This window comes from Chaetura pelagica, unplaced genomic scaffold (assembly GCF_000747805.2).
Source record: "Chaetura pelagica isolate M959 unplaced genomic scaffold, ChaPel_1.0 scaffold53, whole genome shotgun sequence".
In the NCBI taxonomy this organism is placed as follows: Eukaryota; Metazoa; Chordata; class Aves; order Apodiformes; family Apodidae; genus Chaetura; species Chaetura pelagica.
Window position 1 is genome coordinate 1241224 of NW_009952880.1, and position 13533 is coordinate 1254756.

The 13533-nt window shown below is 32.2% G+C and overlaps 1 protein-coding gene across 2 annotated transcripts in view; it reads right to left on the reverse strand.

Moving 5' to 3' along the window:
• CSMD3 (CUB and Sushi multiple domains 3) overlaps positions 1-13533 on the reverse strand; it is a 545585-nt gene that overhangs the window by 314447 nt on the left and 217605 nt on the right. For both annotated transcript variants that reach the window (XM_009995351.1, XM_009995350.1), the window contains one exon: positions 3690-3767. In XM_009995351.1, the coding sequence (XP_009993653.1) occupies positions 3690-3767 (78 nt within the window). The remainder of the gene's footprint in view (positions 1-3689; positions 3768-13533) is intronic.

The window sequence follows — 13533 nt, forward strand, 5'->3', positions numbered from 1 at the left end:
GCAGGAACCACAATATTTATCCTTCTCTGCCCTGCAAGAGCTGTACCATGGCCAAGTTTGTTCTAACAGCAAACTTAAGCTATCTCTGTTCACCTGCATTCCTACACTCAAAGAGCCTTTTGGACAATGAGGGCTCTTCCTTAGAGCCCATGCATGATGCTGAGTTTCAATCTTTTCCTCCCCCGATACTTGTAGGAATAATTAAATCATATTAGCTATAGAAATTCAAGTTCCTACTAGTGTTGGAATATATACATCTTTGACAGGTACAGTTCCACAAATTACACTTCATAAGGCCATCTGGTAGGAAGTTGGTTGATGAAAATTTAAAATTAAGTCTCTTTGAAATATCTGGATGATTTTACATTGTTCTAACGGGAACACGGGAAATTCAGAATCACTGTAAGTAGCCTGTACATATAGAAAAGACCTTGAAACTTTGGGTATAAAGTTGGGATTCACTGAGCAATGCAGGAAGGGAAAGTAAGTACACTTGAGAATGAGTAGGGAAAAAGACATCTTATTTTTATGGCAGTCTGTTAAATTTTCTGGCACCTAAAATATGTTAAAACTATAGCAAAAAAACTTACTCATGATGACTGAAAATAATATTGAAGAAATAAAAATGAATGTGTGCCATTTGATGCTGTATCACATACCTATGCACACAGAAGAAATTCTTTACTATAAAAAAAAAAAAAAAAATTAAAAATATTATTTAAACAGAGCCATTTCTGTTTATTGTAACTCATGGTCTAATATTTAAAATAACTGGGGTTTTTTTGCATTTCTCCATACCCAAGTAATAGAATGAATAATCATATAAAAAATAATATTCTACTGGATTTCAAAGTGTAAGAGTTATTATATACCTCAATTTCTACCTGAAGTGGAAGTTTTTTACATCCTCTGTAAAAAGTCCCATTCTTAAAACTACTCTATGAAATATATTTTAAATCATAAATTATTTATTTATTAATATTCATAAATAAAAAATAAAGGCTCATGATAGGGTAATCAATAATACAATTACAGTGACTAGAATAAAACATTTACCACAGAAGTATTTCAGAGGAAAAAGTTCTAAGCTGAAGTCATTAAACTGATTTTTTAAACTGATCCCAAATAAGAAATGTATTTAAGAACAAACTTAAATCCAGTTTTGTTTTTGTTCAGCACTTTTTGAAAAATAAATGCACATTTTATTATTTTTGTATTAAAGTTACTTTTCCAGACATAATGCTTGACTTTACAAACTACTCAATTACAGCTTTATATAGTTCCCCAGATATGTATGTACATAATGTACGTATGCATGCATGCATGCATGCATCTATCTATCTATCTATCTATCTATCTATCTATCTATCTATCTATCTGTGATAGTCATATGACAACAAGAAATGAAAGGGTTTCCTGTAGCAAATTAAAGGCTCCTCTGGATAATTAATTTATTCATAGTCTGGTCATGAAACTGGGAGCAGAAGAAATTCCAGAGTTCTAATCCAGATTGAACTAGGTCCCCCAAAGATCTTTTTTTCTCCCTAATCTCAACAGTTGTAAAATCAAGTTGTTCCACACTTTTTTTCAAAGTATATAATCACATCAAATATTACAATCCTAACTTTACTCTGTGCAAATCACCTATTTATTAATATTGAATATTATATACCAGATATATTCAAAAAAAGTAAAATAGGGAAAAGATTTATACATGAGAAATGTTGGATGAGAATTGCTAAAGACATTGTTAATAGAAGACATACTGTAAAATAGGTGTTCACTTATCCTTATTTTATTTCCACTGAGATGAATGGTGATCATAGTCCTTTTTGAAGGACACTGCCATTGTAATGCAAGTACAGACCCAGCTGAGGCCACACTAGGAACTTTCTCTGAAGTCAACAGCTAAAAACATTGGCTTATCATAAAATACTGACTAATTTCCTCAGCTACCAAACTAACTATCTAAGCAAATGCTAGATTACAATATAAAAACTTAGTTATCTATTTATGACAAGATTATGATTGTTAAAAGGACAAATCTTTGAGGTTTTCACTTTCAGTCATTATTGACTCACATAGGTAATCTAATCTGCATAACCAATAAAGCAAGATACAACAGAAGTTTTCAATTTTACATATAATGAGGTGAAATTATATAAAGAAAATATATTGATATTGATAAACTTCATCACTAATTTCATAATAATCACCTTTAGCTATTACAAGTGTCATGTAATTTACTATAAATATGCAATGTTTATATAGTGGAATGTTCAATAATTTGTGCAAAATAAATTTACAGAGCAACAATTGGGTTTACCAGCCATTATACTACTCTCATTTGTAACTATAAAAACACACATGGACCATCAAGCATAGAACTCAGTGATGTACCTTATAAACACTACCATAATTGTCTTGCTGTTATTTCATGCTGTATAATCACTCTACTTTCCAGTCACCTAATGTGTATAAAAAGAGTACTTGTTTTTAAATATCCTGATATGAAGTTTTCAAATAAAACAGGAATGTCTTACGTAACTACTTAGGTGATACAATTTACAGAAAAGTTGAATATGGCAATATGCTACCTTATTAAATCTGAACAGAAGCGTGTTTTCTTTATATTTCTTACTTGGTAAATGCTACAGGGTCTTCCTCCTTGAAGACACCTTTTTATTTAAAACAAACAAACAAAAAAAAAAAACACCACACATAATATGTTGACAGATTAAAATCTAAAACTGAAAAATGCATATTAAAAGCTATGCCAGTATGCCCTGCAAATTCTTGGAAAGTGAACCCATCACTGACACTTAAAAAAAAAAAAAAAAAACTCAAATGTGTCCAACCTAAGGAGCTTCAAAAGCATGTCCTTTCATTCCTGTGAAGAATAATGAAATGCAGTATAAGCAGACATAGGCTAAGCAGTTAGTCCATCTTTATTTTAACCAATTACATCTAAATACTTAAAAATGCGGTTCTAGTCCAAAACGAAACTCTATAAAAATGGCATGTTCTTTTTGAGAAGATAGTGTTTTCAACGAATTTCAAGTCATACCTTCTTAATTTATATTAATTTATGTTAGAATGTTGCGTGACTCCTCCTTCAGAGTTTTATCAGGACTCAGTAAGTCCTATAAGATACCAAACACACTCAGTTTCTATTTTCTCTAATTAAAATTGAAGGCACTAATAATCTCCAGAATTTTTTAAAAATATAGTTGGTTAATCAGTTTAAAATGTCAAAGTTAATGAAGAAAAAAATATGTCAGAAAGTGATCTCATCTGAAATGCTTGAAAAAAATCAGTAGTTGCACATTTGCCAATTATGATAGGCTTTGGTTTGTGTAGTCTTTTGCTGCTAGTACTAATTTTCAACTAAAATAACATATATCCAGTTCACTGCTAAGAATTTAGCTAGACACCTGGGTGGCTGAATATTTATTTCCCTGTAAATGCTGCAAATTTAATGTGAAATTGCTGACTAAGTAACATGTCATTCTCCAATGCCAGATTTATAGAAAGCCTACCTTTAGAGCAGAACCATATTTAAAATTTCTGGAGAAACAGATTTATGTCAATATCAGAAATACATCAACTATTTTGAAAACACACAAACAACACAGCACAAACTTCACTCTTGCACTAGAAAAAAGTAACAAAAAAAGGAGTACACTCACAGATAGAAAACTTGTTGCTGTTGTCTTTCCCTGGAAACAATTTAAATCCTCTAGATTTAAAATCTATGGCCTTTTTCACTAGTTAAAAAACAAACAAACAAACAAAAACATGTATCAGGCAATACAGTCTAAAATATTTCATTTCATTTGACAAATTTTATCATGGAAGTATATACAAATCAGAGTTCTGGCTAGCTAACAAGCTCATTTTTGTATCTTATGTGGAAAACAATTTACAAAAACAAGTCTTGAGACCAGTTTGTGCATAGGACAAAGAAGTAAGATTTATAACTTTTCTCCCACAAAGCAAAAAAAAAAAAAAAAAAAAAAAAGGCTAAAAAAAAAAGGCTAAAAGTGCTTATTTCCATACACCATACAGTGTGTTAAACTTTGCCACACACTCAGCGAACCTGGAAAATTAAAATGAGAGGTATGTTTGCTCTAAAACAGCTGAACAGTTGAATATAATACACTGTTTGTTCTGTATTAAGAAGCAGAACAGTCATGTTTATCCCCTGCTTGCTCCATTAAAAAAAAAAAAAAAAAAAGAAACCAAAAAAACATAATATTCTCATAACTGCCAACTGAAAAGTCAGCAAAATTTTACACACATTCTTAAAAACAGCGTGGTTTTTGGTGGCATTTTTACTTAATTATTATTCCCAGTGATAGAGAATGTAAAGGAAAAAAAGAGTTGTCATGACATGTTATTGAAAGCACCCTGAAACCCAACATATATGCTCAGATCTGAATTCAATAAGCATCTAAGCAATACAGGACATATACTAATCAACATATATTTTGAAAAGGCTTTACCAGCAGTAGAAATGCCAGCCTTACATTTCGGGGGGGAACCAAAAAAACCAAAAAAAACAGAGGCAACAGTAAAAAAAATACAATTTTTCGTATACAAAAAGTCTTTCTGAAGGTAATACATTGGAATACATTCTCAAGATTTATACGCATTCAGATTACTTTCCCAATCTGAAAGTATCTCCATTAGTTGTTTTCAAAACCTGCCTTAGCTATGTTCCTATTTTTAGCATGGAACAAAAAAAATGTTAATACAGGAAATGCTGAAATTTTATTATCTGTGTTTAGATAACACTGACAAAAAAAAAAAAAAAAACCAACAACAAAAAAAACCCACTAACAATCATAGAAAAAAACCTGTATTATTTAATTTAGCATAAAAGGCTAATTTTCTGTTCTAACTACAAAGATTTTTATACACACAAAAAAGAAAAAGAAACACTGTCTGCTATTCTGCTGTTGGTTCTCCTGCTGGTCCTTTTTTCTAGCTTGAAAATCATTATTTGCGAAGTGTGATATGGAAGGTAGATGGCTCTCACCTCACCCCTAACATCACGGCTGAACTATTTCTGTAAAAGCCCTTATCTGGGGCTGGCTTTGTGATAAATCCAGGCAAACCATGTGGCCTCAACAGACTTTTGAAACAAAACAACTAATAAAAATAGAGTAAAATCAAAACATAATAGATATAAAAAGGTAAGAGAGAATAAAGCAAAAACACCACAAGAATTTATTTCCGTAAAAGTAAACCCCTCTTTTCTCCAATACACTTTGCCAGTGAGCAGAGAAGCATACATTAAAATGAAGCTTCTAAAAAAAATAGTTAAATTTTAACTCTAGGTTAATTTTAGGTACATTATACCCTAGTGAATTTGTAGATTAGATATATGTAAAAAAGCTCTACAGAAGAAGATCTTGTATGTTGGCTACAAGCAAATACTGCTGATGAAGACAGAAGAGATTAAAGGAACTAGGTCTAAGAGAAGCTAACTCCAGAAGATAAAACAGTCCATCATCAAAGAATTTTTCAGCACCTGTTAAATTTTTATACAAAATCAATGAAGAGTCAAAGAAAAACCAAGTAGCAAAACAGCATTGATGCTATTAAATAAGAGTAATCATTAGGATACACGAGAGCAGAAGAAGATTCAGGAGAAAATAGCATGCTACTAATAAAGACAATATATAGAACAGATATAGGACATGATTATAAATATTTTTACAGTTCTGGTGGAGGAGTGTGTGCTTTCTTCTAAGGCATAGAAGCCCGTATCTCAAGAGGCAAAATGTAAACTTTGTTGCATATCATCACTAGGGAGATTTTTGTCCTTCGTTTTTGGAAACCATTATATTAAAACATTAAAGAACCAAGACTAGTTTGAGGTTTTAGTTTGTTTCTGTTCAGCCTCAAACACCTGAAGGGCATATCTGTAGTTGATCCATACAAGAAACGGAATTCACAAGACCTAAAGCTGAACTGAAAATAGTTACAGAAGTGTCTTGGTTAATACATCACTTCGACAAGCCTTTTAAATAGTACTAGGAAAGCAAGCAACTCAAGGTCTCTGAAGCATCTTTACAAGAGAATAACTTTAGTTTTACTGGGTTTGGTATGCTGATTCATTGAACAGTACTTTATGAATACACCATGAAGGAGTAGTTACAGAAATGGATTTGGTCCAAGCATGCCATCACTAAACTACATGTCAGGCTGCATATGTATGTACATCCTTGTCCTGGTTTGAGCCAAAATTAAGTCAATTTTCCTTTTAGTGATTTTTTATTTTTTTTCCCCCCCTTCCACGAGCTGTCTTTTAACTAGCAACAATTTTCCAGCTAGTGAACTGGTAATGCTGGAATGTTTATGTTACTGCTGTTATGTTATGAACGCTTTACTCTGCTTGTTGAATCTGCATCCTCAGATGCTAACAGAGAAGAAAAGTTGTATCTGAAGTCCTCTTGTAGGGAAGAGTGAACTAGACTGACAGGAAATTTGACCAGAGATATTCCATTCCATGTATCTGCATAAGCTCTGTATAAGGTCAGGGATCATGGAAGTCAAGCCCTTTCCTTCTTCCACCCTTCTCTTCCATTCATGGCCAGCATCCAGGAAGGACTCCATTGATCCATCATCATTGATCCCTAGGCCCATGCATTCCTGACCCTCACAACTCTTCCCTCAGCTCCTGTCTGCTCTGCTGCTCTCTCCAGCAGCTCTGGGACATTTCAGAACTTCTCACAGCTCAGGAGATGCCCTGGGAGTTGCTGGGGGTGGAAGAAGGCAATGGGGTTTTGCACATTCCTGAACACATTTTTATATAATTGTACAAATTTTCTTTTATCATTAGTATTTAATGAAAGCTGTCTAGCTTAGTTTTCTATCTGGAAAGTCACTCTCTCCTTAATCTCTCTCTCCTTCACTACCTGGATGGAGAGGGAGGAGATCGAGAGCAGTACTGTTGCTGGTTCAACTGCTGATCCCAAATCAAACCATGACAATAATGTATTGGTGCCCAACGTGGCCTACCATCACCAAATAAAACCTCTACCCAAAACACAATATAGGTGTTCTTAATACTTGGTAAACTAGGCATTATTTTGCATATGCCAATGAAAAAACCTGTGAGAAAAATGGCAACTGTCCAGAAACAGTTTTAGCATCCTGAGAACTGGATGAAACAAATTTCCAGAAGGTAAAATTGCTTCGACAATATAAAAACATCGGGGTGTACAGTCTTGTGAAGGATATTTAAAGCAGTGACAAGCCACAAATTCATGTTGTTCTAATTTAGTTGTGCAATAGCATTTATTTAAATAAATTGTCCAGCTTGTATTGGTCACATTTTGTAAAATTAAAACCAAGTATAAAGTACATTTAAAATGCTAACAACACCACCACCATTCTATGCAAAACTAGCATTCAGGTTGAATTGCTACAAGTAACTATACAGATTATTAAGCATGGAAACTTTGGCTTCTTCTGACCTTACATACTTCTTTCCTTTGTTGTAGAACAAAGTAGTTTAAAACCTGAAACAGCCCCCTCCCATTCCTGAACCTTTCTTACATTATATTCACTACTACTCAGTTAATGGAGATGGAGAACAATATCCTTAAATGACATCTGCAGAAATGTAATCTTATGTGAAAAAAGAAAGTAGATTGCTCATTTGCCTGTGCCTAAATATTTGTATTATTATATAAATGTAACATGCTTCAGAAAATATATAATATCTCTAGAAATAAAAGGAAGGTTTTGTGCCTTCTCACAATCTCTCTAACCTTCTGTTTCTCATTTCTTACATTTAAAGCAAACTGCAAAGGATTCCGTTTTTTGTGTCTGAAACAAAAATAAATGTTAAAAGAAACTCTAGGGTTGAAGTCTTTGAGACATTGTCTCAAGATTATTTTTTTTTACAAAGACTGAGAGATAAAAGTTAATCTTTCCACTGAATATGCATTCCCAAAATTCTTCCAACTACACTACTATTATTTAGAAAGCAGAAATCAATGCCAATAAATAAATACCACTTGGGTCCAGATGTTAGGAAACACAAGCTAACCCTAAAAACACTTGTAGAATCAGAATTAAACAATCTTCTGCAAAAAGAATATTTGCTGGATTTATGGCTTCCTGGAAATTATGAGGAATTATTAACTCATTAACTGCTTCCTGAAGAGACAAGAAATGCTTTTGGAATACAGGTAGAACTGATTCTGACTGGTGCAGAACCAATGATTGTCTAAGAACTGAAATAACTGTGGCAGATTTTACATGCAGCAGCTGCTACTTCTAATGACAGAAACAGGAGTCTGATTTACTCTAGACTTCTGATACTTGGTGCTCACATTCAGATATACCAAATAAATATCACATGATACTTCTAGCTCATCTTGAATGTAGGTCTAATTTATTGTATTTTCTCTAGAAGTTTATCTACCTGCACAGCACATGCATGGATTGAATGCATCAAACTCAATATTAACGTATGGGTCAGTTTGTTGTTGTTGTTGTTTTGGTTTTATTTTATACTTCATGTTTGCTGCGCATGTGATGCAACTAGTTACCCAGAATTTCTGAAATCTGATAGGACAAGAGGTAGATATCCAGATTATCTTAGGGATCACCACTTCGAGGCACTTGGGGGGGGGAGAAGGAAGATGTAGCAACCAATTTAGTTTTTAGGTGATGGCACTAAAGGTTCTAGAAATTTGCATTAAAAATCTGTAAACCTAGCAATTATCCAAAGAAACTTCACTGTGAACCAAAACATGGAATGATGGAGCACTGTCTTCTAGAGCCTTTCTGCACCTTGAAAGTTGGCATTAGAGGACATGAATCTTCACCCATTTTTGCAGTATAGCATTAAGTGCGTAGATTGATCATTTCTTAGATATGAAGAACGATTCAGAAAATGAACAGACTATAATCATCAGTTATAGCTATAGAAAAACTGAATCATCAGTTTTTCATAGTATTCCTTTCTTTGCATTTTACATGACCTGATCTTAGCTTTTCTTTTACAATTCCCTGCCACTTTCAGCCCTGAAGTGCCTTGGTCAAAGCAGATTGTACACTTTAAAACCCTGCAGCTACTCCATTACTGTACCGAATTACTGCACTGCATTACTCATGCCTGCAGTAACATCCTGCATGACATTAGTATAACATGATAACTATTTTTCTCTTGATCCTACAATTTTCAAAACATGATGTGTTGGTGAACAATAAAAAGAATGACTAAAAAAATGAAAATTACTTATTCACTCCTTGTAGAAGTAGAGATATTAAACAAAAGCACTGCTTATTATGATCTATTAAATAGATAATGATAGACTTCTTATTTCCTCTCAGTATCTTAGTTCTGCTGGCAAGAGGATATAATCTAGTGTTGCCCTACAGTTAAAATTTTTACTCAGAATGAAAAAAAAATGCAAATGAGAACAAATGTAAAATACTCTCCATAAAATTAAATGCTCTAATAGTTCAATGAAGATAATTGTATACTTCAATGAAACCTGCCACAGGCTATGATTCTGACCTAATGTGTGTATATCATGTTTGTATTAAATCTAATGTTTGGGGTTTTTTTATATTTTATTTTTATGCAATGCACTTCTATTTTAATTGTGCAACTTCTCAGGTTCATCTTTTATCAACAGACAAAAACCTATGGCAATTTTCAGAGAACAATGTTATATAAGCTATGCATAATTTAATAATGCATAATTGAATATGCATTAGAAAATTTCTCATTCATTTCTTATCTCAGTAAAAAACTCACTAATGAGCACTGAAAGTGAGTGAAAAGTATGATTAGAAGGAAGTAGAACTGGAAGTTTAAGTGTTACTGTGGTATGTCACTTGGCAAAAAAACTGTAAGTGGAGCCCTCCCACTTTACAATATATTCACTAAATTTCCTAAAAGTGTTTTACTTTCTTAGGTAAGTCCAAATTAATATAAAGAAGAACTTTGTCTAATGAAGTAAGGCAATAATGTGCTGAACGATGTAAAATAAGCATGATATGTATTGATAAAATAAAATTATTTTTATACAGGTTACAGTTACACCTAGAGAGCTTATTCCACATACTAGTATTGGATTAAGAAAGATGAGGAAATATAGTTTACACAGATTTTATTTTAAATGGTCAAAACTATTGTTTTTCTACTTTATTCTACGTTATATCCTTCTCAAATTTATCTAATTTGAAAATGAATTACTTAAAAGAAAGCAAGTATAGTAAATATGTATATATTTTAAGTCATGTATATTTTCACTAATGGTATTTTTAATATATATTTTAGCTACAATGTATTTGATTTGTACAAAAATATTGTGGTCATAAAAAAACCTGAATTACTGAGGGAAAACAACGACACAACGAAGACAAATATCAATTATAGAAAGAAACATATACAATATAATGAAGAACAATTAAGAACCACAGGAATTACAGAAAAAAAAAAAAAAGAATAACTTAGGATGATTACATTGACGCAGCAAATATAAGCAGCAGTTAAGTTAATTAAAACATTAGCACAACTCTTTTTTTTAAATTGGCATGACTAATTTTCTTTTTCCCTTTCTTCCTTCTAATCACGCTGGACTTTACTATTGGATGAAAACTGATCTCTTTTCCTATGACTTCTAGGAACTGGGAAGAAACTTAGGTCACTATTTTCAGCTTTTCTCTCATAAAAATCTTTAAATTAACCAACCATAGGTTACACAGTTCACCCACTGGACAGAACATATCTATGGGTCTCATTGCACATATTAAGCAGGTATTGCCATAAGTATTATGACATATTCAAAAAATATAGTTCAGTGACTAAATGCTTGAGTGCTAATTACATCTGTGTTATGCTAGAAACAATCTTTTGGAACGTTTTAGTTATTAAAAAATATAATTTAAAAATACACAAATCTTCTTACATACAAATATTCTTCTATAGATACAAGAACATGAGAATCTTACTGTGAAACACAGTGATTTTTTTTCAGTCTCCCATCTTTGTAGGTTTTGGTTTCACTAAAATAAAAAAGCCCCCAACAAAAAAAAATAAAAAAATCTGAGGACATATGGACATTGATTTCCTACTTGACTATTCAAAATTTTAAATCATTCTTCAGAAAAACTGATCTTCACTACTTCTCCTTTCCTCTTCCTGATTCTGAGTAAATGTCATAAAAATTATTATATAGAAGTATATTTTCTAACAAACCCTTAAAAAGCTTACATCAAATAATCCCAAAGCAGTACTCTAGTGTTCATAGAACCTTATTTTTTTAAAAAACAAGATAATTAAATAACTTTATCTTGTTTTGTTTTCAAATGTTTCATTAGCATCTGATTTAATTCCACACAATAGATCTTTAAAATATTTTAAAATCTTTAAAAAACATTTCTTGCTTCCTACGATCAAAAATCTCCTGTAACACAAACCAAAAAGAAATGCTGGTTTAATGGGGGACACTCAGTAGCAAGTATTTTTCTCCTTTTATTTCTTTCAGAGCTATTACTAAGATACTGCATAAATTCAGACATCAAAAAGCATAACATAAGGTGTGACAGATAAGTTGTCTTAAAGAATAAAGTGGAAAGGGTAGAGAAATTATAAAGGCTTTATAGGAAAGTCAGAAAAAAATAAAAGAGATGAAAACACAGAGGAAGATAAAAACATGGAGATATCATAATAAGATTTTGAAAAATACCTAAGTAAAATCATCAAAATATACATCTGTACTTTAATCCTTAAGCTGAGCAGATATGATTACAAATTTGAAAATACTTGGTGACATTTCTACTCTTTAGAAATAGGACAGAATTTCAGTGTAGCATAATGTGTTAAAATCTAAAGTTCTGTTGAGAATAAATGGGATTTAAGATTCTAATGAAAGGATTAAGTCACTTTTTGAGTGGCTATATGATGACTACTGTCATCTATTAAGATTTCCTGGTACCATTTGAGTTTCAGTTTGATAAGCTTTTTTTTTTTTTCCTCCAACCTTTACATTTCTGTTTCACTCTGATTTCTTTTTTCTACATTTCATATATATTCCATAGTACATAACTGTTCCAGTGCCCTTGTTACATTGCTTGCACCTCATATTCTTTTGTGTCTATAGTACAGAGGTCTTTAGAAATTTCTTTGGGTTGGATATTTTCTTAGAATGCAGCACTTCTTAATGCCATATTAAAAGTAATTAAATCCTAAAAAAAAAATTCAACCTTTTCTTCTTTCTGACTTTCTTTGTGTATAGACTTTTTTCCTCTTTATGCCTTTCATGGCACATATAGTTATTTACCTGCCAACATACTAAATATTCTTTGCAAATATTCAGTTCATTGAAAAAAAACAAAACAAAACAAAACAAAACAATACTTTATTTCTTTATTTTTCAGCAAAAGCAACTAAACCACAATTCACTTTCCTCCAGTGATCCTGACTGTTGAATAAAAAGATACAGGCAAAATTTATCTCTCTTCCTTGAAGAAGAAAAAAGGACGGCTACTATAAATTGTTTATAATGAGTTGTTCTTAAATGAAAGGAGTGTACTCTTGTTTATTGCTGGGGTAGAAGTCCAGGTTCATTACAACCTCCAAAGGTTTGTTTTGAAAATACTTTTCAATTCACTTTGTACTCCTTCAGTAGAATGAAGGAGTCTTTAAAAAATTCTTATACTCTCTTTTTAAAATTATGTAAATACACTTTGTGGTCTTTTTAAAAACCCCAGAAGTGTAATATCATGTCAGCAAAAGTGAGAATCAGATTAGATTATAATTGGCACTGAAAGATCAAGGATTCATCTTAATGTTATGAGAGAACTGAGGCCTCTGCTGCATCAACTTTCTTTGCTTCTATCTTAATATTCATTTAGAAACAGAACAGAACAGAATAGAATAGCCTTAAGAAAGAAAAGCTGCAGCTGATATAAATTATAAAATAATTCAATAGCTCTTAGAGCATTACTAAAGTCTGAGATCTTAGTGTATGAAACACAGACAGGCAAAAAGGCCAATAATGTTAGATTATCCTCTATTAATGTAGTTATGATCAAGCTAACAGTACTTAAATACTTAAGGAGAAAATAAACCAGGTGTCGCAAGCTGATGACGGGGACTATCCCACAACAGGACAGAAACATCACATTCCTGATTTCAGATTTGAAGACAGATCATGCTAGAAACTCTGACTGTAGTATCCACACGCATTGCTACTGAACACTTGGTATTTCAAGTTTTGAGATTTAAAGAAATTTAAATGAAAGTGTTTAGGGTCCTCCTTGTTTTCTCCCTACTTCTGAACAGAGGAAGAGATACACTTTCGTGAGTTTGAGCGTTTGATTTCATCAGAGCTCAGGACATAAAAGATGCTATGTTTCTCCAACAGATACTGCATAGATACTTTTCATTAGCCTATCAAGCTGCATCTTGAAATTAAGCTTTTCACCCTTAATCTCCTCCCTCCTTCTACAATAAAACTTCATAATACAAACAATAAGAACTCACTCCTCTCCACA